General features: G+C 40.6%; 3 protein-coding genes across 6 annotated transcripts; 2 read left to right on the top strand and 1 right to left on the bottom strand.

Annotated features, from left to right (window-relative positions):
- The first annotated feature begins 158 nt into the window (after window positions 1–158).
- On the top strand, window positions 159–2,093 carry LOC115621109 (protein CREG1). Its single transcript, XM_030514651.1, has 4 exons — window positions 159–313; window positions 1,181–1,628; window positions 1,700–1,781; window positions 1,837–2,093. Exons 2-4 carry the CDS (start codon window positions 1,185–1,187, stop codon window positions 1,944–1,946), a joined length of 636 nt encoding a protein of 211 aa, XP_030370511.1. The 5' UTR covers window positions 159–313; window positions 1,181–1,184; the 3' UTR covers window positions 1,947–2,093.
- Window positions 2,094–2,712: 619 nt separating this feature from the next.
- LOC115620269 (transcription factor IIIB 90 kDa subunit) lies at window positions 2,713–23,054 on the top strand. Of its 2 annotated transcripts, XM_030513430.1 has the most exons (7): window positions 2,713–2,984; window positions 3,047–3,415; window positions 3,485–3,589; window positions 20,766–20,915; window positions 20,980–21,206; window positions 21,707–22,646; window positions 22,719–23,054. In XM_030513430.1, exons 1-7 carry the CDS (start codon window positions 2,912–2,914, stop codon window positions 22,868–22,870), a joined length of 2,016 nt encoding a protein of 671 aa, XP_030369290.1. In that variant the 5' UTR covers window positions 2,713–2,911; the 3' UTR covers window positions 22,871–23,054. The 2 variants fall into 2 exon arrangements, with proteins under 2 accessions (XP_030369290.1, XP_030369291.1); XM_030513431.1 differs by lacking the exons at window positions 2,713–2,984; window positions 3,047–3,415; window positions 3,485–3,589 and adding an exon at window positions 18,476–18,591.
- On the bottom strand, window positions 4,327–14,950 carry LOC115620268 (BTB/POZ domain-containing protein 6-B). 3 transcript variants are annotated; one of them, XM_030513427.1, is made up of 6 exons: window positions 14,869–14,950; window positions 9,504–9,923; window positions 7,031–7,519; window positions 6,817–6,970; window positions 6,054–6,728; window positions 4,327–5,957 (listed from the first exon to the last, which is right to left on the bottom strand). In XM_030513427.1, exons 2-6 carry the CDS (start codon window positions 9,844–9,846, stop codon window positions 5,423–5,425), a joined length of 2,196 nt encoding a protein of 731 aa, XP_030369287.1. In that variant the 5' UTR covers window positions 9,847–9,923; window positions 14,869–14,950; the 3' UTR covers window positions 4,327–5,422. The 3 variants fall into 3 exon arrangements, with proteins under 3 accessions (XP_030369287.1, XP_030369289.1, XP_030369288.1); XM_030513429.1 differs by lacking the exon at window positions 14,869–14,950 and adding an exon at window positions 11,559–11,849; XM_030513428.1 differs by lacking the exon at window positions 14,869–14,950 and having other exon boundaries at window positions 9,504–10,155.
- Window positions 23,055–23,384: the final 330 nt, after the last annotated feature.

Here is a 23,384-nt window from a genome sequence, read left to right on the forward strand (position 1 = left end):
GCCTCTGTTTGTCGTGTTCCAAATGAACTGGTGTCTGGTATTACAGATCTAAAACTAATGCTGCGAAAATGCCATTCTAACGGAAGGTATAACTGTTGGTTGGAAAGGAACCAGTTACTCACTTTTGGAACCAGTTTTCATAACTGCCGGGGATATGCGCATTTGTTTTGTATGCAAAAAACAGCTGTAACCGTCTCTTTGTGTGACGCTCGCTTAGGCGGCGATAACAGCAAGCGAGGCGCACGTCGGCCAGTCAGTTTGGAGGTAAAATACGACAGACCAAGAACTCAGCCAGTCAACGCACAATATATAGGTAAGACCCCACAAAAGGAACAGTGCCGAAGGTCAATGTAAGAAACAAAGCGGGCGGATTGTGAGATCATACATACAGACATACATATGTAGGTACCTATAAGTGGTTTGCTTGTTCTTTGTTTGTGTTAGAAATCATGGGACTGAATAGATACGAGTAGAAAGCATTAGTAACACAACCTTTGGTAAGAATTTACATAAAAACTTTAAAGTTAATGTATCTAATACATACATACATATGTATGTACATATGTATGTATGTACATGTATGATTTGAATGGGGTTTGTGACGCTTCCATCCATTGCAATCATGATAAGACAGTTAAGATTATATGTATGGTATGTATGTACTATGTAAATATGTATGTATATGTATGCATGCGATTATGATACTGGACCGACCAGTCTAGCTTATAAAAAATTTGAGGTCGAAGAATAAATAGCAGTCCATCTGATGCCGCTGTTTTGAATTTTGTTATTATTATAATTAGCTTTCTTATGAACACATATTCGACAATCAGCCATTATTAATAGTCTTATTGGAAATAGGTAAAATCGAAGGAGTATATAAAGCAGGGAGTATGATAGTCCCTTTGCCCTATTATAGTAATAAGATAAAAGTTAAAAACCCCCTTTGATTGGATTGTATACAATGTGAATATATACATAAGTTGTATGTATGTATAGTATGTATGTATGTTTATTTGATAAGTCATTCTCATTGTATTTATTTTCCACTCAAAGCGCAGTTCCTTCGCACAGAAATCTTTTTAAAACCTTATTCATTGGCAAAATGCCTCTCAGTCGGCATTAAACAGCTGCTTCTAAAGTACTTCTACTTTTAATAAAATACTTTTTTGTGGTCCAGCATTATGTACACCAGCCAAACACTGTTGCTGATTTTCGCATTTATCAGCGCTGCCGTTACCAGCACCTATGGTTACTCTGCGCTGCAGGACGCACGAATAATAGCCCAGTTTAGGCGCGATCAGGAACTGAATCATGCAAAGATAGCACGCCAACTGGTGCATCAGGCCAATTGGGCGTCGGTAGGAAGTATTTCAACAAACGCGATTGTGGAAAACTATCCTATGGTCAATATTATATCCGTGGACGATAATGACGCATCTGGCAAATCCACTGGTAAAATACACTTCCTCTTAACCGATCTAGATTTTACGGGACCGGACTGGCAGCGCAACAATAAAGTTACTTTTTTGTTTACGGACGAACAAACTCTAAACTGTAAGAATAACAACAAAGATCCTATGGAGCCCACTTGTGCGCGTATTATGATTAGTGGACAGGTTAGAAAGGTATGTTTTACGCTTTAAAACCAAAGTATAATTTTCTAATTTTAAAATATTATTCATGTACATACGAGTAGATCTCAACAAGTGCTGCTGACTACAAAAATGCGCTGGCGACGTTTGAGAAGCGTCATCCAGCGGCAATCAATTGGATGAAAGGTAAAGAAATGCATTTATTGGTCTCCTACTTTATCTAACTTAATTTTTATTTAAGCGCACCATTTTTATCTCTGCGAGTTGGACATTCAGAATATATTCGTGCTGGACTTCTATGGCGGTCCACATAACGTAAAATCGGCTGACTACTATTCCGTGCAGCTTTAACGACGCAATTCTTGCCGACATTGCAAATGATGGGACTACATTGAATGGTCGACTCGAACTCGGAAACTCTGGTCTTTGTCTTGTTTTTTATAGCAATAATGCAAATAAATTGATAAGGAAATTATCTGTACATACATTATACATGAACTCCATCCCTTGTTCCTCTGTGTATGCGAATTATCAGTCTGACCTGCGCTCCATCGCGGTGAGAAACGAAGAGTGTGCTGTTTTGTTTCTCTGTCTCAGCAACATCGTTCAAGTTTTACCAATATTGCAAAAGAAATCAAGTGTTCTTACCACTGCATTATACAAACAGTTGACTACAAACATGAACATGCATAAATTTCATATGAATGTGCGAAACAATATTTTTTCTCGGGTAGAAAAAAAAACATTGCCATAAAGATTTAATAAATTCTCATAATATTTAAGTTTTTATTTGTACGCTACATTTGGTACCAATTGATATAAAATAATTTATCTTTGCGTTTGGGAATATTTTAAAAAATCTGGTTTAGATAGCATATTTAAATTCAATCTCAAAGTAAATGCTAAGAGTTGTGCTTAATTCCGTTCGTGGTCTGTTCACTTTTTATAGAAACGTTTCGGAACAGAACATGAACATACTATGTTTGAACTCTTGAAAACTGAGAGCAGAAATTTCAAAACAGCTCTGTTCGATTTGTGCAATTGCCTCTTTGTGTCGGCACTAACACTCACGCGACCACCTCTAGGTTGCTGAAACAGCTGTTTGGAAATGTGATGCTCGGCAGTCAAACGCGTGCACTGGCAATTTTTACAAATTCAGCGATTGTTTAAATAAAATCAGTGAGCAATGCAATGAGGTAGCGAAGATTGTTTTTGCAGAATATCATTCCGTATTGACGTCGCCCTGACGTGTTTTTCCCGACTTTCCAATCAATTTAATCTGCCTACGAAAGCAGCTTAAACGCTAGGTGCATATCATGTCTACGGGTCTCAAGTGCCGCAACTGCGGCTCTAATGAGATAGAGGAGGACAGTGCACGAGGAGATCGGGGTATGTTGGCAAAACCCCATTCAGTTTCCGCGATGTTCAATTCATTTTATTGCCCTGGCTAGTGTGCATGAACTGCGGATCTGTTCTGGAGGATTCGCTTATTGTCTCTGAAGTACAATTCGAGGAACTGGGCCACGGTGCCGCCGCCATTGGCCAGTTTGTTTCGGCCGAGTCATCGGGAGGCGCCACCAATTACGGCTATGGAAAGTTTCAAGTCGGTTCGGGCACAGAGTCGCGTGAGGTGACAATAAAAAAGGCCAAGAAGGACATAACGCTCCTGTGCCAGCAGCTGCAACTGTCGCAGCATTGCGCGGACACGGCCGTCAACTTTTTCAAATTGGCTTTGAATCGAAATCTGACCCGTGGCCGGAGGAGCACCCACATCTATGCGGCCTGTGTCTATATGACCTGTCGTACGCAAGGCACGTCCCGTAAGTCTGCCACTAAAGTGTTCGCATAAAGCTGCATTGTGTAATGCCTTTGTTATTATTATCTTGCAGACCTGCTCATTGATATTAGCGATGTGCAGCAAATCTGCTCGTACGAGCTCGGTCGTACCTACTTGAAGCTATCGCACGCCTTGTGCATCAACATACCATCTGTCGGTGAGTACCTAAATAAAGATTACATTCCTTTTGGGGGTCTGTATGTATAATTCTGCAGGAGCAGTACATGTTCGATTGCAAGACGTATGTGTTCGATTATTTAAAAGAATTCTATGTTTGATTTTAAAGACTTCTTTCTCTATGGAATTTATTGTCGACGTGCGATGGAAAGCCGAAATCATTAAGCTCACTTACATAGACAATAAAACGGATATGTGTTAAGCTTCGAATAGGATTCGGGTTTGATCCCATTTTAGTATGAAGGTATTATATAGGACTGAATAGAATTTGTAGTCAAAAGGTTGGTCGCTCATACCAAAATATACATACATATAAAATAAATAGGCTTACCGAATGCCGTATAGCTCGATTCTGAACTCTGTAGTACGCATATTTTGTTTAATTTTGTTTGTTCGATATAGTACAGTGGGGGAGGTTGATATATTTACTAACAGGATATTTTATTATTGAAAAGCATGCAGATTCCTATCAGGACCAGGATACCACCCTTAATCCGTTAAATATTTATTTTGTGAGAGCTCACAGAATGCCGTATGGTTCGATTCTGAACTCTGTAGTACAGATATTTTGTTTAATTTTATTTGTTCGACAGTTGGGAAGCATTCAGAATCCTATCAGGACCAGAATACCACCTTTAATCCCTTGAATGTCTACTTTGTTAGAGCTTTTCCACATCCAATTTTTCTCAACTGTTTTCGCATTTACATTCACAAAAATCGAATAATAAAGTTTATTGGTTATTGACAAATACATAATTATTGTTTAATATAGGATAACATTTGTCTCGTATATATAAAAACAGGTTTATCTTTATCCCAAAAGCAAAATCAGTACAATTTCCATAGAATGAAATACTTAAACATAAATGTATTGTGGCGCATAGCAGCCTCGAGGGAATGAGTAGTGCAAAGCAAAAGGGCGTGTTTTTATCAGTAGTGGGCGTATACAGTATGTTAGAAGATATACTCAAGATTAAAGTTACGACTATATACTTGACTACGTATTAGATAATTGAGAACATATACGAAGTGTGTATAGTATATAATGAGAATATCGCACATATTTTGAGCACTGCTCGAGTTCCCGTGCATTTTCAAACCCGTTAATAATATGTTTAACTTTGCTTTCAAATTCGTATGCTACTTTCAACTTGGCTATATATGTATATAAATGTTTGTTATATCGTTTATATTTATATATTTGTTTTTAAACGTGTATATATGGTGGCGAAAAATATGTATTTTGTGTCTGGTCACGTATAATATAACTTTCTAGTATTTATTGCATTCAATATCCTTTAAAATATATGTGTATATATCCCTTAGCTTGACTGATTGCCCGATTTTCACTTGCTTATTGATTATATGCCGGTTGCCCTCATATCTTTATCTGTTGGTCTGCTGCAACGTCTCAAGTTGTGGAACGTATAAGTTTGAGTCTACTGTATTATTTGTATATGCATATGCACTGAATTTGTATGAGTACCAACAGGCCTAAATGCACTGTTTATATGTATTGGCATTGAGGACTACTATGAGAACTAGAGCTGGCTACTATATCATTAATTATAACTGCTACATAATGCTAATATCGCTTCTCCTAAAATTCCAATTTACTTTGTTGCGTTGTATTGAAAACCCATGAGTTTCTTTGTGTTTGTGGTTGCTGCTGCGGCTGCTGTTGTGTCGATTGCTTCTGTTGGGCATGCTGTTGGGTCGATCTCTTCTGCTGCTGCTGCGTCTGTTGCTGGTGCTGTTGCTGCTGACGAAAGTAACAGGCGCCCTGCCACTCGGCGCAGTACAGCTGTGCGCATCAGGTGCTGCTGCTGTCGCTGCCTGCGGCGGCTACCAACAAATCTTCACTGGCATTAGCATTGTTGGTGGCATTGGTGGCGCCGGTACCGCCAGTAGCATTTGCTGCCCCTATTGTGCCACCAATGGGCGTAGCACAAATTGAGTTTGTGGGCGAGTTCAAAGCTGTTACTGTAGTCGGTCCGTAGAAAATCAGCTCAGGTATTTGGCCTCCTTGAACTCCCGTACCGTTTGTGCTCTCCGAAGAGCATTGGAATTGGAATGTAACGTTGCCCATAAGCACCTCCGACATACCCTCCTGGCCAAAAAAGCTCAGCTCGTTTCCGTCGAGTATGACGGAGGCCGTGTAGTAGCATTCAGGCTCGATCTGTATGGGATTCTCGAAGAAGACGTGAAAGGTGTTGCTTGAGCCATCCGAGAAAAACTTGGTATCGTTCTCGGCAAGTGTCCGTCCCAGGCGTTTCAGTTCAATTTTCACATTGTAGTTGGCTGCGCCAGTCGAAGAGCCGTATAGTCCAAATCCCACTATAAAAATTCTGTTAAAAGAGCGAAAAATGTATTATATTATTTGCAATGAGAAGGCTTTAAAGCCTTGATCCGTCCGGAATGGAATTTTCTAAATTATTGCTCACCTGCGATCCACTGAGAACTGTATGGAGTCACAGCGTCCACGATAGCGCCATTGATTTGATCGATAGGCACACGATTGGAAGCGATGACACACCTGGGTTTTGAGACCGGCACGCGAGCGTGTTGGGAAGCTCAGGCTAGGCTTGATTTTGGCTGTAAAGTGCAAAAACATGTCAATGGTCTCCTGCGACGTCAAAATGCCGGTCTGGGCAACTCCGTTAGCAAACTCTTCCAACGTCATTGTGGGTATGCGGATCAGGTGTAGGGCCTGGCCCAGAAGACGTCGTTTGTTCTGGGGGGTATCATCGATGCTCATTTTTTCGCAAGCGTTTAGTGCCCAGTTAAGTGCTGCCTCGAACAAATGTATCTCTTTGCAGTTGAGAGTTTCCCGCGACAATATCGACTCAAATGTCTTGAGGTCAATATCCACAAAGTCTTCAGACTTAACCGCCATCTCGGCCTGTGCATCGATAACTTCCCAGCAACGCTGCATCAATTCGGGCTCCTCGAAGAGACGCGATTGACTGAGAAGTAGACAGGCGTTTTTTGCAGTTAGCTGCACTTCCAAAAAGTTAACACAGGCACGCGCTAGATGTGGCACAATGTACTTCTTGGCGGCGTACAAAGTGGCTAGAATGTGTTCAGGTTCCAGTTTGATTTCATCACAATAGAGATACCTGCAACGAAGATAAGTTAGATAAGTTTGGCCAATTTATGTTGTCTTTGATAGCATTTGAGGTGAGTTTAATGCCAACTAGTATTTACCTTAACAGTGTTAGAAAAGCTGTTGGCTCGACATCAGGCACTTTGATTTCCTGTTTGTTTTCAGCTAAGCCGCCATAGAACATGGCATAGAAGACCGAACTGCCTGTGGCGAGAATATATTTGTGCGCGGGAATGGTTTGTACGGTTTCGATATCTATAGAAAAGACGTTATCAGACTTGAGTTAAGAGTGTTTGTCATTATCGCTTGACCTACCGAACTCGCCACCTACAATAAACTTGACGTCGGACATTAGCTCGTTGTTGAACATGGCCGCATTGCGCTCCAGCACAGTCGCCTTGCTGGCCTGCCAGTTTGGATCGGCAGTGTCGATTGCATTCGAAGCGCCCACTGCTGCAAACGTACCACTACTCCCACCGGTGCAAACATAGGACCCACTGCCGCTGCTTGGAGTTGTGTTTGCAGCAGCGGCGGCGGCAGCAGCTGCAGCAATGGCGGCAGCAGCTGAGCTGGATGGCAGGCAGAAGGTCGTAGCACTGCTGCTGCTATTTAGAGCACCGGGGGAGGCGAGTGGTGAGGAGGGAGCGCTGATGGGTTGCGTTATTTGAATGTTGTGATCCACGCCACTGCTGGTGGCGCCTGCGGGTGGTGAAAGCGCCAAGCCACGTTGTTGTTGTTGCTGCTGTTGCTGGAGGTTGTGCGGCGGGGAGTGCAGCAAGCCGTTGCCATTATTGAGCGTCTCCGCTGAAATAAAAAGCAAAATAACAAAATATTAGTTATGACTCCAAGCGTTTTCAAAAAACTTCTAACCGAACTGCGTTATAGCCACCCAAATACCGCGCCACATTTGTGGTGCACATATAAATATAAAAATCGTGTCGATCTAAATAGCAGCGGTTGTGAATGTGTCTGGCAGCGACGGAGTCACTTCCGTTGCTACCGCACGCGTCTAATAAATAAAAACGAAAGCTGTCCCTCTCGAGCGAGCAGCTGCGGCCCCCTTTTTTAAGTTTTAATAAAAATAAAAACGCATACGAGACGCCAAAGTCGAGCATCCAAAAATAGCGGCGCATTTTGTTTTGCCGCTAAATCCGCAACGCGCGACATTTAGCACGAGCTACAGCTGTGCCCTCCCCTTGGGCCCCAAGCATCATTTTCGTTTAGTGTATTCGACGCGCTTTGTGTGAAAAATCAATAAAACACAGACAATGGTTGGATACGGCGCACCTGCCGCTGCCTATGTATGAGTCTTTGCGTATGTGTGTTGTGTGTGGCCCCATTCTTACCATTTATCCAACCCCCATTTACCAACTGGGAGTGCGACATGGATTCCTGATTGCGTTTAGTTGCTGATTTTAAGGATAGTCGGCTAGATGCATTGTTGTTATTGTTGCCACTGTTATTATTGCCATGATTATTGCTGCTGCTGGCCATGACTGCGGCCGCTACTGCGATTACAGACGAGATTTGTTTACAGACAATGAAAACTGAAAACGGCGCCGCAAAGGTCAGCAGCGAATGTTTTTCGATTCGCTTGCTTTTACTAATTGCAAATGAAATGCACTGCAAACATTTATTCTCAACTCGCAGTTTTACGTTAGTTTATAGTCTGTTTTTTGTAAGCTTGACTTTTGTGCAGGTTGGCAGCACTGCACAGCGTTGCATTCATTTACGCTGCTACTTTTTCTGATGCGTGCCATAACTGTCAGCTTTGTTTGCGTACCATGTGAGCGCGCATGATTTGAATGTAAATGAACCGAAGATGATGCATGACATGGTGGCCGTGCCTTTTGCGGCAGCTTTCGTAAGCGCAAATTGCATGGATTATATCATGGGTCTGAGCCAACATTTCCGTGATATCAATTTTAGACGCCGTGCGCACACTTTGCGCCCATTAAAATACGTCAATGCGTACGTGCAAACCGTGGGTCACTCCAGCAGTTACGACTCCGCTGTAGTATGCTGCCCAACCTTGCCATGCGCCACTAGCCGCTTGTCTTTAGTATTTGCATATGTTTAATTTTAAACTTGACTTGTATTTGGTTCTTCGTACAACTATTATTTATTGTTTGTCTTCGGCTTCTTTGGATTTTGGTTTTCGGTTTTCAACGTTGCGCATGTTGAATATGGTCACAAAATTTGAACTTGAAATTGATTTGACTTTTTTTGTCATCGCTATGCCTGAAGGTTTGTTTATTTCTTAGCACATATACACAAATTTGTCGTTTTTAACACACACACACACACACACATACTATTATCAAGAAAACCAGTTTTAATTTTGGTTGCTGCCGATGCAGCCGGCAGCGCTATTTGTCTTATTTATTTTTGTGTGTAAGTATGTTGTTGACCTTTGTGCAAACTTTTTTTTTTGAGTTTGGTGCTGTTTCCTAGTTACTTCTTTTGAAATATTTGAAAAAAAGAACTAGAGCGAAAGTGGGAAGTTAAGAAAAGAAGAGCGAACACTCTACTGCAAAAATGAAGTTGTTTCGATAATTGCTCGTCTTAGGACACCTCAATTTAGATGAAATTTAAAGTAAATGTAGGGAAACGTTATGCCCCAGTTAATGTAAAATATTCAAAATGATCAACTCTGTTCCTACCGATTTGTTTTACTACTTGGCCGGAACTTTGGAGCTTTGGATTTACAAAAAATCATTCATTCCTCATTCATTGAGTGGAGGACACCATACTAGAAAACTTATATTTTATTATAGATCCTACTTACTGTTGCGATAGCCGTGACGTAGCACCTGTTGATGCTGCGGCTGTTCGGGAGGCGGAAGTTCTTCGTTTTCGAGGACACGCGCAGCGTACTCTGGTTCGTAATTGTGGGCATAGGCGCTGCCCCAATGGCCCGCAAAGTCTTCCTCCTCGAGTGTCAGCAAATGGTCCAGCACCTGCACGCCCCTTTCGAGGGGGCCGTGGAATTTGTTAATCAGCTCGGAGAGACGCAGGTTGAGGCCGTAGTTGCCGCTGCCAATTCTAGCTGACCCTGTGGTATCGATGGCCCAGTAAAAGAGATGACGTCCCAGATGACTGCTCAGGTGATTTGCAAACGCCTCAATCATCTTTGTAGCACCATTGCCGCTTGTGGCATGTCTTCTTTGCTTGCTCCTCAATAGTCTGTGCTGGCTGCCTGCTGCAACTAATCAAAAGACGAGAGCGAGATTTTTATTATCAGATTATGCAACTTTTGCTGCACGCCACTGAACCCGATATTCTCCACCTGCCTCCCTCTCTCTATCTCACTATGCTCCTGCTTCAAAACGCTAACCTCAAATTTGCCATTTGCGGTGGCGGCGGTTGTCGCTGCCGTTTCATGCACTTTCACTTCCACACGCATTTGTTGCTTTTTATTAGTTACAGGAAGTACATTAAATTACACCAGCATATGTTTATGTGTGTGTTTGAGCTTTGTTTTGGGGCTGCCTCAAAGCATTTGAAGCTGCGTGTAATCGGACCGCGACTGGGCTTCAATGTAATTTGCTTTCATTTTCTCAACACGCGGTCATTTGTCAAGCAGAACCCACAAGTTAGACCCAAAGCGCAGTCTTTGTGGCCCAGTTGCCTCATCTCGTGTGTATGTGTATGTGTTTGAGTGTGGGGGACTGTGTGCGGATGCGAACCTTACCCGAGCTGCGAAAATTATGCAAGCGGCGGTTTTTAATTGGCAAAAATGCGAAGCCCGTAACCAAAACAAAACCGCGACACCGACACCGCCAGCAAACAGCCAGACAACGAATTTTTATAACGTCATGGCTTTGACGTTCGATCTCAGGCGGAGTCCGCGGGCAGCATCCACGTCGAAAACACTTTTTGTGACTCTTCAATGTGGGGTTCAAAGTGAGTTTGTCACGCCCCCAAACAAAACAATAAATACAACTATATTTGTTGTTTAGTTGAGGCAATGCGCGTTCATTTTTAGTAGATACCCAACAGTTTTGTCGATATTGAAAGCTTCCGGTATTGGTATATACGTCGTTATGTTTGGATGTAGAGTTACAGTGAATTCGAACAAAAAGATGTCTAGCGTTAGACAAGTTGCTCACGTTTCAATTAAAGGACAATATGCAATGCCTAATGGGGAACATTACAGCCCTTTATGCTGTCAGTAAGTCGAAGTATGAGCCATTGGTATAATATAATGAAGATATCAATTAAAAATACAAATCAATTTCCACTACAAGTATGTTGAAATCAATAGTGTGGTTTATAAATTTTATTAAATGCATCCCATTATTATTCAACAACTGTTGAAGATACAAATTGCTTGATGCCCTCTTACATTTGGGATTGAAGCTTTGGATAAGCCGAAGCTGTAGGTTTTGTCTCCATAAGATATAAACGGTGTCTAAATCATGCGATTTTTTTTAAAGGCTAAATTGTCAACAAAAACCATCTCTCTCACGCATTTTGCGTTGTTATACTCTGTACGTTAAGTGCAAAAGGGTTTAGTACGAATTATAGTTCCACACAATAAAAAAAATGTTCTTGGTATTAAGCTTGTTTGAACGTTGTAGCAGCTTAACGATAAAGTGCTTTATATTTGATCAAACTACAAGTTGTCACGAGACACTATTCAAAATCTTAAATATCAGTTTTACTTAAGAATCTTGTTATGCCATTCTTAAACATCTTTTTCTGCTTACATACATTTCGCGCTAAGGCTTTCTTTGATTTTTCATTGACTCTTCATGCTTAGGATATACAAGTAAAATGGATTATTTGTAGACTAAAAGGAAAGCAAAATCAAGGTGAAATTAAAATCACTTGGTCTTACCAGTCGGAAATGTATGCGGACTTATACATTTGCCTTATCTTTTGAAATTTAATTTTTTGATTGAGGAATGCTTAAAAGCATATGTAACAACCGAAATGGGAACGTAACTTTTGCAGAAGTTGCAGAAAGTAGAGCAATGCCATGTACGAGAAATGAATGGAAACCGGAAGAACTAGTTAATTGAGATTCGTGATATTAAGTCGAATTCGGAAACCGGAACAGGGCCGTTCGAGCATATTTTTAGCCGGAACAGACGCTTGCTTGTGCGTTGTCAAGAATGGAATGAGCAGTGCTAGATGAGCTGGCACTCATCTGCCTTATGGGCACAAGATATGCAAGTAAAATATATTATAGTAGTAGGGTATTGACGACACACGCACTAGCACTGCAACTGAAATATGCAATTTATGCTAAATTCGTTTCATGGCTTAACAACCAAGTCACGTTTATTATTCATCAGGTGGAGAGGCTTTGTTTTTCTTGCATGCGCATTTCATTCAACGCGTACACATATTTGCATTTAGGTTCAGTTTATATTTTGTTTTTCATGTTGGGATTTATTTTTGCGGCTCTCTGCACTTCAAATTTGCCGCTTGCATTAACATCACGCGCCCTTTTCCTAATTTATTATTGTTTCTTTTGGCTTTGGGCTTTGGGCTTTGGGCTCGCGCTTTGCTTCATGCTGCTGCTTCTCATTTCATTGCCTCTTTAATTACAAATCGCGACCCACTTTGGTCGCGGTGTTGTTGTTGGGCGGCGACGGGTCAGACGAGAGACCCAAGAGCGACGCCCGCGTAACACTTTCGATTTTTATTTCCTCATTAAACGCGCGCAAAAAAAGTGAAGAGTTGTCGCTTTTTAGTTGGTTTCTTGTATTTTTTTTTGTCTTTTTTGCTGGGTTATTTGTTGGCTTGAAGTGGTGTCTTTTATTTTCTCATTATTTTCGTTGGTTACTATAGTTTATGGGCTACTTGAAGTTTTGCGGCATTTTCATTTTCATTTGTAAGCAAATTTCGCAACTGCTAAATGTGTCATAAAGCGTAGAGTACGATGAACGCCCAGTGGACAATGAATTCAAAATCGAACAATAAGCCATCCAAACACATCTAGCCAGGTCTGCATGGAAACAGAAACAGAAACAGCAACGACCCCAAGACCTCCAAACGTTGCTTTTTCGTGCTTAGGCTCTTGAGCTGCTGTTGCTGTAGCTGTAGCTGCCGTTTCTGTTGATTTGTCGATTTGGCGCTTTAATTATGCCCGCTTGTCTGATTTTTTAGGTAAGGTGTTTTCAAATAAGTTTATTGCTTGCTTCGAGTGCCCTTAGGTTGTTTCGCAATTATTGAGACAAGTCGGGCAGGCGGCGCGTTAGACGCTTTAATTTGCAGATAATTTTATAGACATTAACGTGCAGTTTTTCACAGTCACTTTTCATATTTCTTTTTTACAAGTATGTCTCGTCTCTTCACCTTTTTTCGTCAGTCATGCTGCAGTTTGTCTAATGACTTGTCGACTTTTGAAAAAACCTAAACATTTTTTTTTTGAATGAAGTATTTCACAACACCTATGTAATAAGGTAGCTCCCGCACTAAACTCAAATTATGCATTTTTAATTCTATTCGTATTCTTGTGTGTGTGTGTGTGTTTTTTTTTGTTTACTATTACTACTTGCGATCACATCATGATTCGCACATTTTGGCGTGTTTCTTACGACACTATATTGACATGCACTGCACAATTTTTTGGAGAAAAATTCAAACCATTGATTTGCATTATTTGCTTATTTTTAACAGAAACCAGTTTACAATTTGTATGTTTATTTGTTCAGTTATTTTTTGTGATTCTACAACAAATTGCTCAGTTTTCTGTCCGCTGAAAAAGCTTCGTTATGCTTCTTTTTTTTGGGGGGCTCTTTAAATATTTATGTCTCCACGCGATCGTTTCTTGTACGGAATCTTAATGAGTCTAGCACTTTGGATAGAAAGCCATTTTGTGTTCTCTGTAAGTTTTGCGAGTTCGATGACAAGTTGCGGGGCGTGTTTGTGCCGTGTTAATAAAAACAACAACAACCACAAATAATTTGTTTGTCTACGAAATCGCAACGCTGCGCCGGTCTGTGATGATCTTTGCTCGCCTTACCTCACCACACTCCACACACCGCATAGTGAAAAGTTCTAGTATGTAGATAGTATTGTGGATAGGGGGAAGTTCTTTAAGTTCTATTTAGAGGCTCAACGTTTAACGCGCTTCGATCACCATAAGCATATAGTATATTGCGCAATTCCTATCTTTGTCTTAGTTCAAGTTATATGAAATGCTCGCTGTGTAGTTGTTGTTGCGGGCTTTTGGACATTACAAAAACAACAACACCTTAGCAAATTATATGGTAATGTGAGGGGCGCGCTGGGAACTTCAACAAAATTATATGTGCACGCTTTGTGTTAATCAAATTGATTTGCTTGATTAAAACACCTTTGGTGGAAATTAAAAAGAAATTATATAGCTTAATACAATGTTTCAACAAACTTTGTTATTTCGGCATAAAAATGAATTCAGAAAATTAGTCAATTATTGAATCAAGTTTTGGAAGGAATTGGATCACCTGAAATAATTCCATCTAACGGAATTCGTAGGATGTAGTTGAACAAGTCTTTGTGAAATCTTGAATAGTTAATTATGAATAGGTTGATGAATGGGTTGAATGATAATGTCGTAGGGCTGTGACATATTCTTTCAAGTTGTTGCTTGTTTCAATATTTGTATGTCAATATTGATACAGATTCTTGAACTTGGCACCCGTCACTGCCCTTTCAGAGAACATATATTGGTAGAGTCGCTCATCGACATTGATTTTCCCATGCACACACTTTTTGGACATACAAATAACTAGAATAATGCGGCCGTTTTCATTGTTAATTAATTTTTACATCGTTGGCATTGAAGCATAACCAACAATACTAATCCGACAGTATCGACACCTGTGAAGGCACACTATACAAGTATATTGCTATGTCGTAGTGATAGAGATTGGGAGAGAAAGAAGAGCAGCATTTTAAATATTTTCGATGAGCTGCCGTCTAACTTGATGCTAAAAATGTATTTTGGTTGTCATTCCACTTTTTAAAGCTTGCTGTATTCTGCACACTTCACTTGTTTTTTGTGCGTTTTGCTTAACGCACTTTACCGGCATTTTCGCAGCATTAAAAACAAAGCCTTAGCACACAAATTAAAACGTCAACAAAAGAACATGCAAGCGTCGTAAATATTGTAGTGATTTACACAAATTTCCAAATAAAACAAAACCAGCATTTACATTTGAGCTTGTTGTGCGCACGCGCGTCGACCGCCACTTCTGACGAGTTTGCCGTGTTGTCGAGTCAACGAACGAATTCGTAATGAAACAATGGCCGGCCGATCGAATCAGCGGGCCACCACCGATCGCCGATCACCGAGCACTGCTGATGCTGATGCTGTCGGTGGCGGTCGCTCTTGAGAGCCACCCAACGACGACGACGACGACGTCATCGTGGCTACGATCGCCACAAAACCAGCAGCTGTTGCTCAGCTCAGGTGTTGACGTTGACGCTTACCTTGAGTCCATGGCGCGTGGTGTGCAGCTACGAGTATCGCATGCGATTTTTGCTGGATCGTCTGGGAACATTTTTAGAGGAGTGCGAACGATTTTATTTGGCATTTTAATTGTTGTACTCATCGCCCTTTTATGCATTATAAATGAGCATAAAATAGTTCCCCTGTCACAAGCCTTTATATCTAGATACAAACTGAATAATTACAATTAGCAGTCCGTGTGACTTTACGATCAAACTAAAACATTATGTATATATAATCGTTATTGTTTGGCTTGGATTTGTCGTTTCGTCTTTGTTACCTAGTTTTTCTAGATTTGCTTACTCACTTTGTTCAAGAGGAACAAGGCGACTAGTAAGTACACACTGCCTCGAAAGAAATAATAAAATTTTCTTAAGAGTAACAAGTGGGCTGAAAAGTCGAAAAAAACATTTTTTTTATAAATTTTAATTTAATATTCAATCTTGCCTCAGAGAGCGAACGACGAATTTAGATACTTTTTTTTATAGTACAATTTGTCTTTGGCCTCAAAATAGGCTTCAGATTTAATGATTACCTCTTCACGGGGTCAACATTTCTCTCCAGCGAGAATTCTCTTGAGGTCTTGAGAACAGGAAAGCCGCTGGGGGCCAGAGAAAGCAATGAATCGGTGCATTGTCTTGTTAAAACAGCACTTTCTTTTTCTTAAAATGGAACCCTATTTCGCGATTCTGTCCTCCTTCCTTGAACTGTTCCAAACAATGTTCTCTTGAAGTCTGAGAACAGGAAAGGCGCTGGGGGCCAGAGAAAGCAATGAATAGGACCATTGTCTTGTTTAAACAGCACTTTCTTTTTCTTAAAATGGAACCCTTTTTCGCGATTCTGTCCTCCTTCCTTGAACTGTTCCAAACAATGTTCAGAATAATCAATTCGTTGGTGTTTTCGTTCGATTGTAAGCTCGCGGGGCAACCACAAGAAATGTCCAACACGTTCCTTTGATATATTTAGGGCCCCAGCTACCTCAATCAATTTCACTTTATGGTTATTCGAAATTATTTTGATGTTTTCGTCGATAACTTCCGCTTTGGGGCGTCCACTTAAATTTAGCAAACCACTTCTCAATGGTTGATTTTCCCAGTGCAAAGTCCGAATAATGTTCATCAAGACAAGCCTTGGCTTTAATAGTATTTTTATTCGCCAAAAAGCAATCCTTTATTAATACACGACATTTCTTTTATCCAATTTTTTGAAACTAACAAAAGTTGCTTCCCTCAAAATCCTATAACTCACAAACTAATTGTGCGACAGCTATCAAATTTAGGTGTAACTATAAATGATATGGATTTCAATACTAGTATGTAGGGTCTTGTATGTGCCAGCCAATGAATTTTTCAGCCCAGCTGTCTCTACGTTTTTATTGCTAACCTAATCCATAAATGAGTCGATTTATCCGAGAAGCGATCTACAACTTTTTCACTTCCGTACATTTAAAAATGTACTGAAATCTCCATTGAAACCAATCGAGTAAATAGAAAAGATTAAAGTATTATAAACCAAGTCTGTCGAATGCTAAATTACGAATGTGAGTATTTTTTAACATAAAAACTTTTAAGTTGAAACGATCTCCATCCATGGTCGTATGTCCCAGGGGCCCTGGTATCCGAAATTGGGATATTGGCTGAGCATTCAATATTATTTTTCGAAAAGCTAGAGTCGTCTTATTAGCTGCAATCTGTTTATTTAGCATACCAGTGTTTTACTTTTAGTGACGCTTTACGATGCTCTTATAATTGTTATTTAAATTTTTTAATACAATTTGTTTTCTTTTGTTAGTTTTTATTTTGATTTTTATTTTTGCTGTATGGGGGCAGCTGTTTCTCACCCCTCTAGCTTAGGTCAGGAAGATTCACAGTTGTTAAGTGGAGTTTGATTTATTTGTTTTGTTTTTGAGCGATTGTTGCTAATTTGTTACGACAAGCGCTGTGTTTTAAAGGCATTGAAAATGTCACTGGATTGTTTTTACTGACATGTGACGAATTGATCGACACAGTTCGGACAGACTTCAAGCACAAGCAAGGCTAAGCATGCTAGATTTGTTTTGAAATCCAGTGTAAGACAATAACAATGGCATAACATATATAAAATTGTCTAACCTATTGCCAGAAAATGTTTCATAGTTACGAAACAATTAAAACCAAGCACAGCGACAAACAACCAACTTTAGTTAATTACCAAAATTGCTGCCAATTTTGTGGCATTTTACAAGACATAAAACGAAAAGTAATCAGCGCGAAGGGATCGTGATCGGGCGGTGGGGAAGGGGGCGGCGTCTGGGTCTGGGTCCAATGCCGGACTTTGTGGGGAAGGGCGCGTGATATGGGCCCAGAATGATAATAATGATAATTGCTGTCATGACAATTGCAAAAAGAGTTGAAATTAAACTTGTATTTTTTTGTGCTTGCTTGTTGCCAAAGTAAATAATAATTATTTCACTTGCTTCTACTGCGGCCAAAACTACTGAGGTCAGCGCTGCTGCCACTGAAGCTGCACTGAGTGGCTCTGGCGGCATTCGGTCAAACATTAAGAAACCATTAGCAGCAGCCGCTCCCACCCGCTCACAACTCAAAAAACTGCGCCCGACACTCCGGCAACTGTAGCTGTAACAGCTGCTGTGGATGAGTGGGCGCTGCGTTGAAGGGTCAATGCAGCGGCTCAGCCAACGGCAGTGGCATCATTTTTCAAGTGGAACACTCAGCGGCAGCCACAGCAGCAAATAAGAGCAGGCGGTGCAGACCTAGACCCCCCAACCACATCTAGAGCGGGCCTGCCTTGGAGGAGGAGGAGGAGGAGCGGCGGCTGCTACTGCCTCGAATGTGCGCATTCATTTCAGTTTAATACATTTTTTCAGCAATTCGAGCGAATTTGACAAGCTAAGTACTAGGGGTTGCAGTCTCGTTCTTGCCACCAGCTAACATGTCATGTGGCATGAGCTGCCTGCGCTACTGTGCCGAGTTAGGCGGCAGTTGCAATTGGCGTTAGAGGTGCGCGAGCGGTCCCAAACATCTTGAAAAGATCACGATCCACGTTTGCGCTATGTCGATAACAATTAACGAAACTACACATTCATTAAGTCATTTAGGTAATCACAGAAAGTAAGGGCAGCAGAAAACACAGCTTTTACATATACATGAAAAATTTGTAGAAAAGCAATTCCGATTGGGAAACACAAAAGGCATATATATTGTCGCACAGCGTGTTTAATACTTAGTTTATTTCGTACTTTTTGGACTGTACTTTGCTGTTTTATGTGAGAAAGAATTTCGGAACGAATCATACGTTGCCCATTTGATCGTGGTTTAGTCTCCGCTAGATTGTTAGCAAGTATGCGAGATTCTTCCAAGTTTGTGAAAGGGAGAGAGATTCTCACTCAAACGTTCTAAAAATGCAATTCTATACATGCATATAAGAGGTCTGTTCAAAAGAAAAGGCGAATGTTGAATTTTGAATTTTCGCGGGCTCGATTTTTTTTATGTTATTACGTTTGTATGTATGTAGGTAGATGGCCAGAAGCATATATTTATTATTATTATTATTAATTCCTAGTGCTACAAGAATGATTTTTATAAATTAGTGCACAAGTCACAACAATTAAATTTCCTTAGTGATTTGATTTCAAGTGATTTGATTAGCCTATTTATATTAGATACATTTTAGTTATACATAAATTTAAAATGTTTAGGTTTTTTTAATTTTTATTATTATTATTATTAATAATAATATTATAATCAGTACAAAAGTGTTGCCTACTGAGTGTAAATGTATTTGTGTTAGTATTGTGCTCTTTACTTTATTTACATTTAGGTATTTCCTTCAAAGTGCGCATGAATTCTATTTCTAAAATGCGTTTCATTGCTGATTGTTTTTAAGCTATGTGGTAGCTCGTTCCACAGACGAACAGCAAATATATCATCTTGATGAGGTAAACGAGATTTTGTCACGACTTTTTCCTATTCCCAAAACTGATAAGACCAATGAAAGGAAAGCGTTTTGCACAATTTATGAGATAAAATCAAAATCGAAGAACGAGCTGATGGCCATACCGAAAAGCGCAATTCAGAAGTGCTTCGAGGATTGGAAGGCATAAGTGCATTATGGGGGATTACTTGAAAGGGGACAAAATTGATATTGATGAACAAATACTTTTCAAAAAAAATCAAAATTCACCTCTACTAAAAAAAGAATAATATTATGTGTATATGTAATGTTATGGTTTTTTTTAAACTCTGTACGCACGTATGTAAATGAAAATTTACTAAGCCGGCCCACTGGCCAGCGGTCAGAGTCACAATCACGTTGTGCTCTTGTTTGCCGCTCAATATCGAGGCGGCCTACCTCAATTTTCGGAGTAGTTGCAATTACAATTCAATAATCAACATTAATGTTATGCGAATTTTAAACTTGCTCTTGCGCGCAGTTGAGGGTCAGTTGCAGCGTATTCCCCGAGCCCGTCATGCCATCCATGCGTCGTACGCTCATTTGTGCGTCTCAGGTGATGGGAAGGTCGTTCGACTGTTTGATTTTGTGTGCTCTTTGCTTTTTGCACAACATTTGATTTTCCCCCCCAACTAGTATTTTCTGCAATGTTTTATTTGCCATACTCTAATGGACCTTTGACGAAGCCTTTGCTGTAGTCGCCACTGCCGCGTCGTCTGCTTTTTGTCACGGCATGAACTTGCTTAGCCAAGCGCTAATTAACGTGCGTTATGGTTGCCGTGTTGTTGTTGTTGTTGTTGGTGTTGTAGTTAGTGCCTCTGTTGTGGTTTGTTATTCACAGGTTTCCTTGGTTGAGTAATCTTTGATCTAGTCCAAATAGAACTAATTACCTTAGTTAATAGGCAAATGGATGATGAATGGCAAGCGCTGAACAATAACACAGAATACGCAAAGTAGGGCAGTTGCGTTTTTTTTTTTTTAAATACATGACGTATGCGTAATGTGTACTTTATGCTACAAACTTTGCACGGCCATAAAAGCAAGATAAATGTGCAAATTATCTATCTATTATGTACTTGTATATGCATATAAGTTACGAGTACTCGGTAAGTTTTTGGCCGTAAAGAGTAAACAGCAGTTAAGGCATTTAAGTGAAAATAAAATCTCTTGCATGCGATATAAAAACGCTTTTTGTTGATATTTCTCTATCCTACCTAACTACTCGAACTCTCTGCGGTCTTTCAACACTTGTCTTGGACAAATTACAACGACGCCGACATTGATGTTACATCGGTTTCGTTTTTGTGTTTTTTCTTGTAAAAAGTTGAATGAATCGAACGTCGAGTAGTCGAGTTCGGGTTCAAGATTTTTTCGGCAACGGCCGTCGCTGTGCGGCCGGTTATCGGCTGTTTTCAATTTCGTTGGCCGCTCTTGGCTCGAGCTTGGACTGGATCCGCTTTCAAGGTCGTCAGACAGGTTCTTCTGCTCTTGGTATTTGATCAAATCACGTTGGCGTGCGATGCAATTAAAATGTATAGATTTGTTTTGTTGTTTTCTTGACTCAATCATTGCGTATTTTTGTTTTGTTTTTCAAGTTCCTTATTGCATATTCGGTAAACACTAATTAGACGAAATCTTGTGTAATTACAGATCCCTGCTTGTATATTATGCGCTTTGCAAATCGCCTGCAGTTGGGCTCCAAGACCCATGAGGTGTCCATGACGGCATTGCGGATTGTGCAGCGCATGAAGAAGGATTGTATGCATTCTGGCCGTCGACCCACGGGCCTTTGCGGTGCAGGTAAGTTCGTGGACCTTGCTTTTGGGAAGTAGAAGACTGGCTCAAGCTGAAATTGTATTTTCAGCCTTGCTAATTGCTGCTCGTATGCACGACTTCAATCGCACCATCGTCGATATAGTGGGTGTGGTCAAGATCCACGAGTCGACGCTACGGAAACGTCTTTCTGAGTTCGCAGAGACCCCTTCCAGCGGTCTCACGCTTGAGGAGTTCATGACGGTGGATCTGGAGCGTGAACAGGACCCTCCGTCGTTTAAGGCTGCGCGCAAAAAGGATCGGGAGCGCATCAAGGATGTAAGTCTACCATAACGCTCTGGTTTCGGAATAATTTCTGGGCAGAGACTCACGAATCTTTAGTGTTTAAGAACACTCATATATTGAACAAAAATATTTTTAAATACCTTGTGCTAAGTTTGTTTTATTAAACCCAACTTTGTTCTTATCGAACTTTTAAAATGGTTGTCAATGTGAATATCTTGGTTTCTGCTAAATAGTAAAGAGAACATAGGGATTGCCACTGTTATAAAATATATTTCCTGAAGTACTAGATCTCTAAAGAGCATACAGAAAAAACAAGAAGTCAAAATGGAAATGGGTGCACATTTTTCCGCACTTTTAGTATTAGCACTAAGCGCTGACACGTTTAACTGGCAGTATTTTTTATGATCCTTTTCATAGGGTTAATTTTCCATTATTTAAAATTTTCGCCCCTACTTAGAGATATTACTTCAATACTGTTTAAAATGAATACTTCTGCAATAATATTAAGCAACTTGCCTTTTTGTTTTGGAAAGATTGGAGAGTTTGAGCTGACGGAACTGCAGAGACAAATAGATGCGCACTTGGAAAAGGACCTGGAGAAAAATACTAACACTATGCTGCGAAAACTGACAAAGTTCACGGAAGTGGAAGCTACTGATAAGGGCTCAGTTGCCTCCAACCGAATCGCTGAAAACGAGATTGAACTTGAAGAGTCACGGCAATTCATCGAGCAATCAAATGCTGAGGTGATTCAGCATTTTATTGATAGCAACACGGAGCAGAAGACTGATGCAACGCACAACATGGTCGCTGCCAACATTGAGGGACTGCGACCCGACATTGAAGCTATATGTCGGGTAACACAAAGCGATTTGGAAGATGTGGAGCGTGCCAAGCAGTCGGAGGAAACTGAACTTTATGTGGAAGATCTAAATGATGACGAGTTGGATCAGTATGTGCTCACTGAGGAGGAGGCACTGACGAAAATGGACATGTGGAAGAATTTGAATGCGGAATATTTGCAAAAGCAGAAGGAGCGCGAGGAGCTCTTGGCCAAGGAGCGTGAGGAGGGTAAGCCGGAGAGAAAGAAGCGTAAGCCTCGTAGGAAACCTATTGGGCCATCCACTACGGCTGGAGAAGCCATTGAGAAAATGCTGCAGGAGAAGAAAATTTCGAACAAAATCAATTACGACATCCTTAAGACGTTGACCGAGGGCATGGGTGCCGCGGGCGAGCCGGTGGCGAGTGGCAGCGATGCAAACAGCAAACCGATTACATTAGACGAGCTGCAGCTCACGCCCATCATAGTGGAGGAGGGTCCGATAAAGACCAAGAGGGGTCGTATTAAACCTGCTTTCGACCTACCCGGGCCAAGTCGAAAACGTGGTCGTGCTGAGGCCAGTCTGCCTACGGCTGACTTGACGCCCAAACAGGCGGACACTGCGGAGCCAGCGGTGGTGTTGGAAGACCATGGTAAGCACACTACAAATTAAAGTACATACCTGTATGTTGTGTGCAATCATAAATTTCTTATTTGATTCACAGATGATGCCGAGTACGACGATGTGGACGAAGCGGACGATGTCCATGTCGAGCCTGAAGCAGAGCCAGAAGCCACCCTCCACGATATGCTTAACAAAGGAGCTGTTGGGGATGACGATGAGTACGGATACGGCTTTGAAGAGGAGGAGTATTAGCTTGTAGAGTTTGCATTTAGTATAAACTATTCTATAATTTTTGTATGGTATTTGTGTTTCTATGCACCTTAACTCATATTGTATTTAGACTAAGTGCTAGATTTAGTCCCAGATGGATAATTTATGAATTAATAACGGATACACATAATAATTACTCAATTAAAAAAATAAGATTTTATTGCAATGCTTTCGAACAACAAGATATTTCTTTATTAATTTTCGTGCGACCCATTTCAATCAAGACACTTCAGATCACCATAGCTAAAATATTATGATACGGACAGTCGGATCAAGATTTGACAGAGAAGAAGCTTCATATCTAAATATTTCTTATAGAAATATTGCTTATTATATGGCTTATTGGGAAACATTGCAAAGTTTTACCTTCTATTTTAGTAAATACCTATGTATCTAAATAAATAATATTAGTTTCTTCAATAAAAGGAATGCTCATAAATTTTAGAGTTAAGAGTCGACCAATTTGCATCGAGTGGAGCTTGCCACTGCACTTGTT

The sequence above is a fragment of the Scaptodrosophila lebanonensis genome, unplaced genomic scaffold (genome assembly GCF_003285725.1).
Source record: "Scaptodrosophila lebanonensis strain 11010-0011.00,11010-0021.00 unplaced genomic scaffold, SlebRS2 tig00000024-arrow-pilon, whole genome shotgun sequence".
Taxonomy (NCBI): domain Eukaryota; kingdom Metazoa; phylum Arthropoda; class Insecta; order Diptera; family Drosophilidae; genus Scaptodrosophila; species Scaptodrosophila lebanonensis.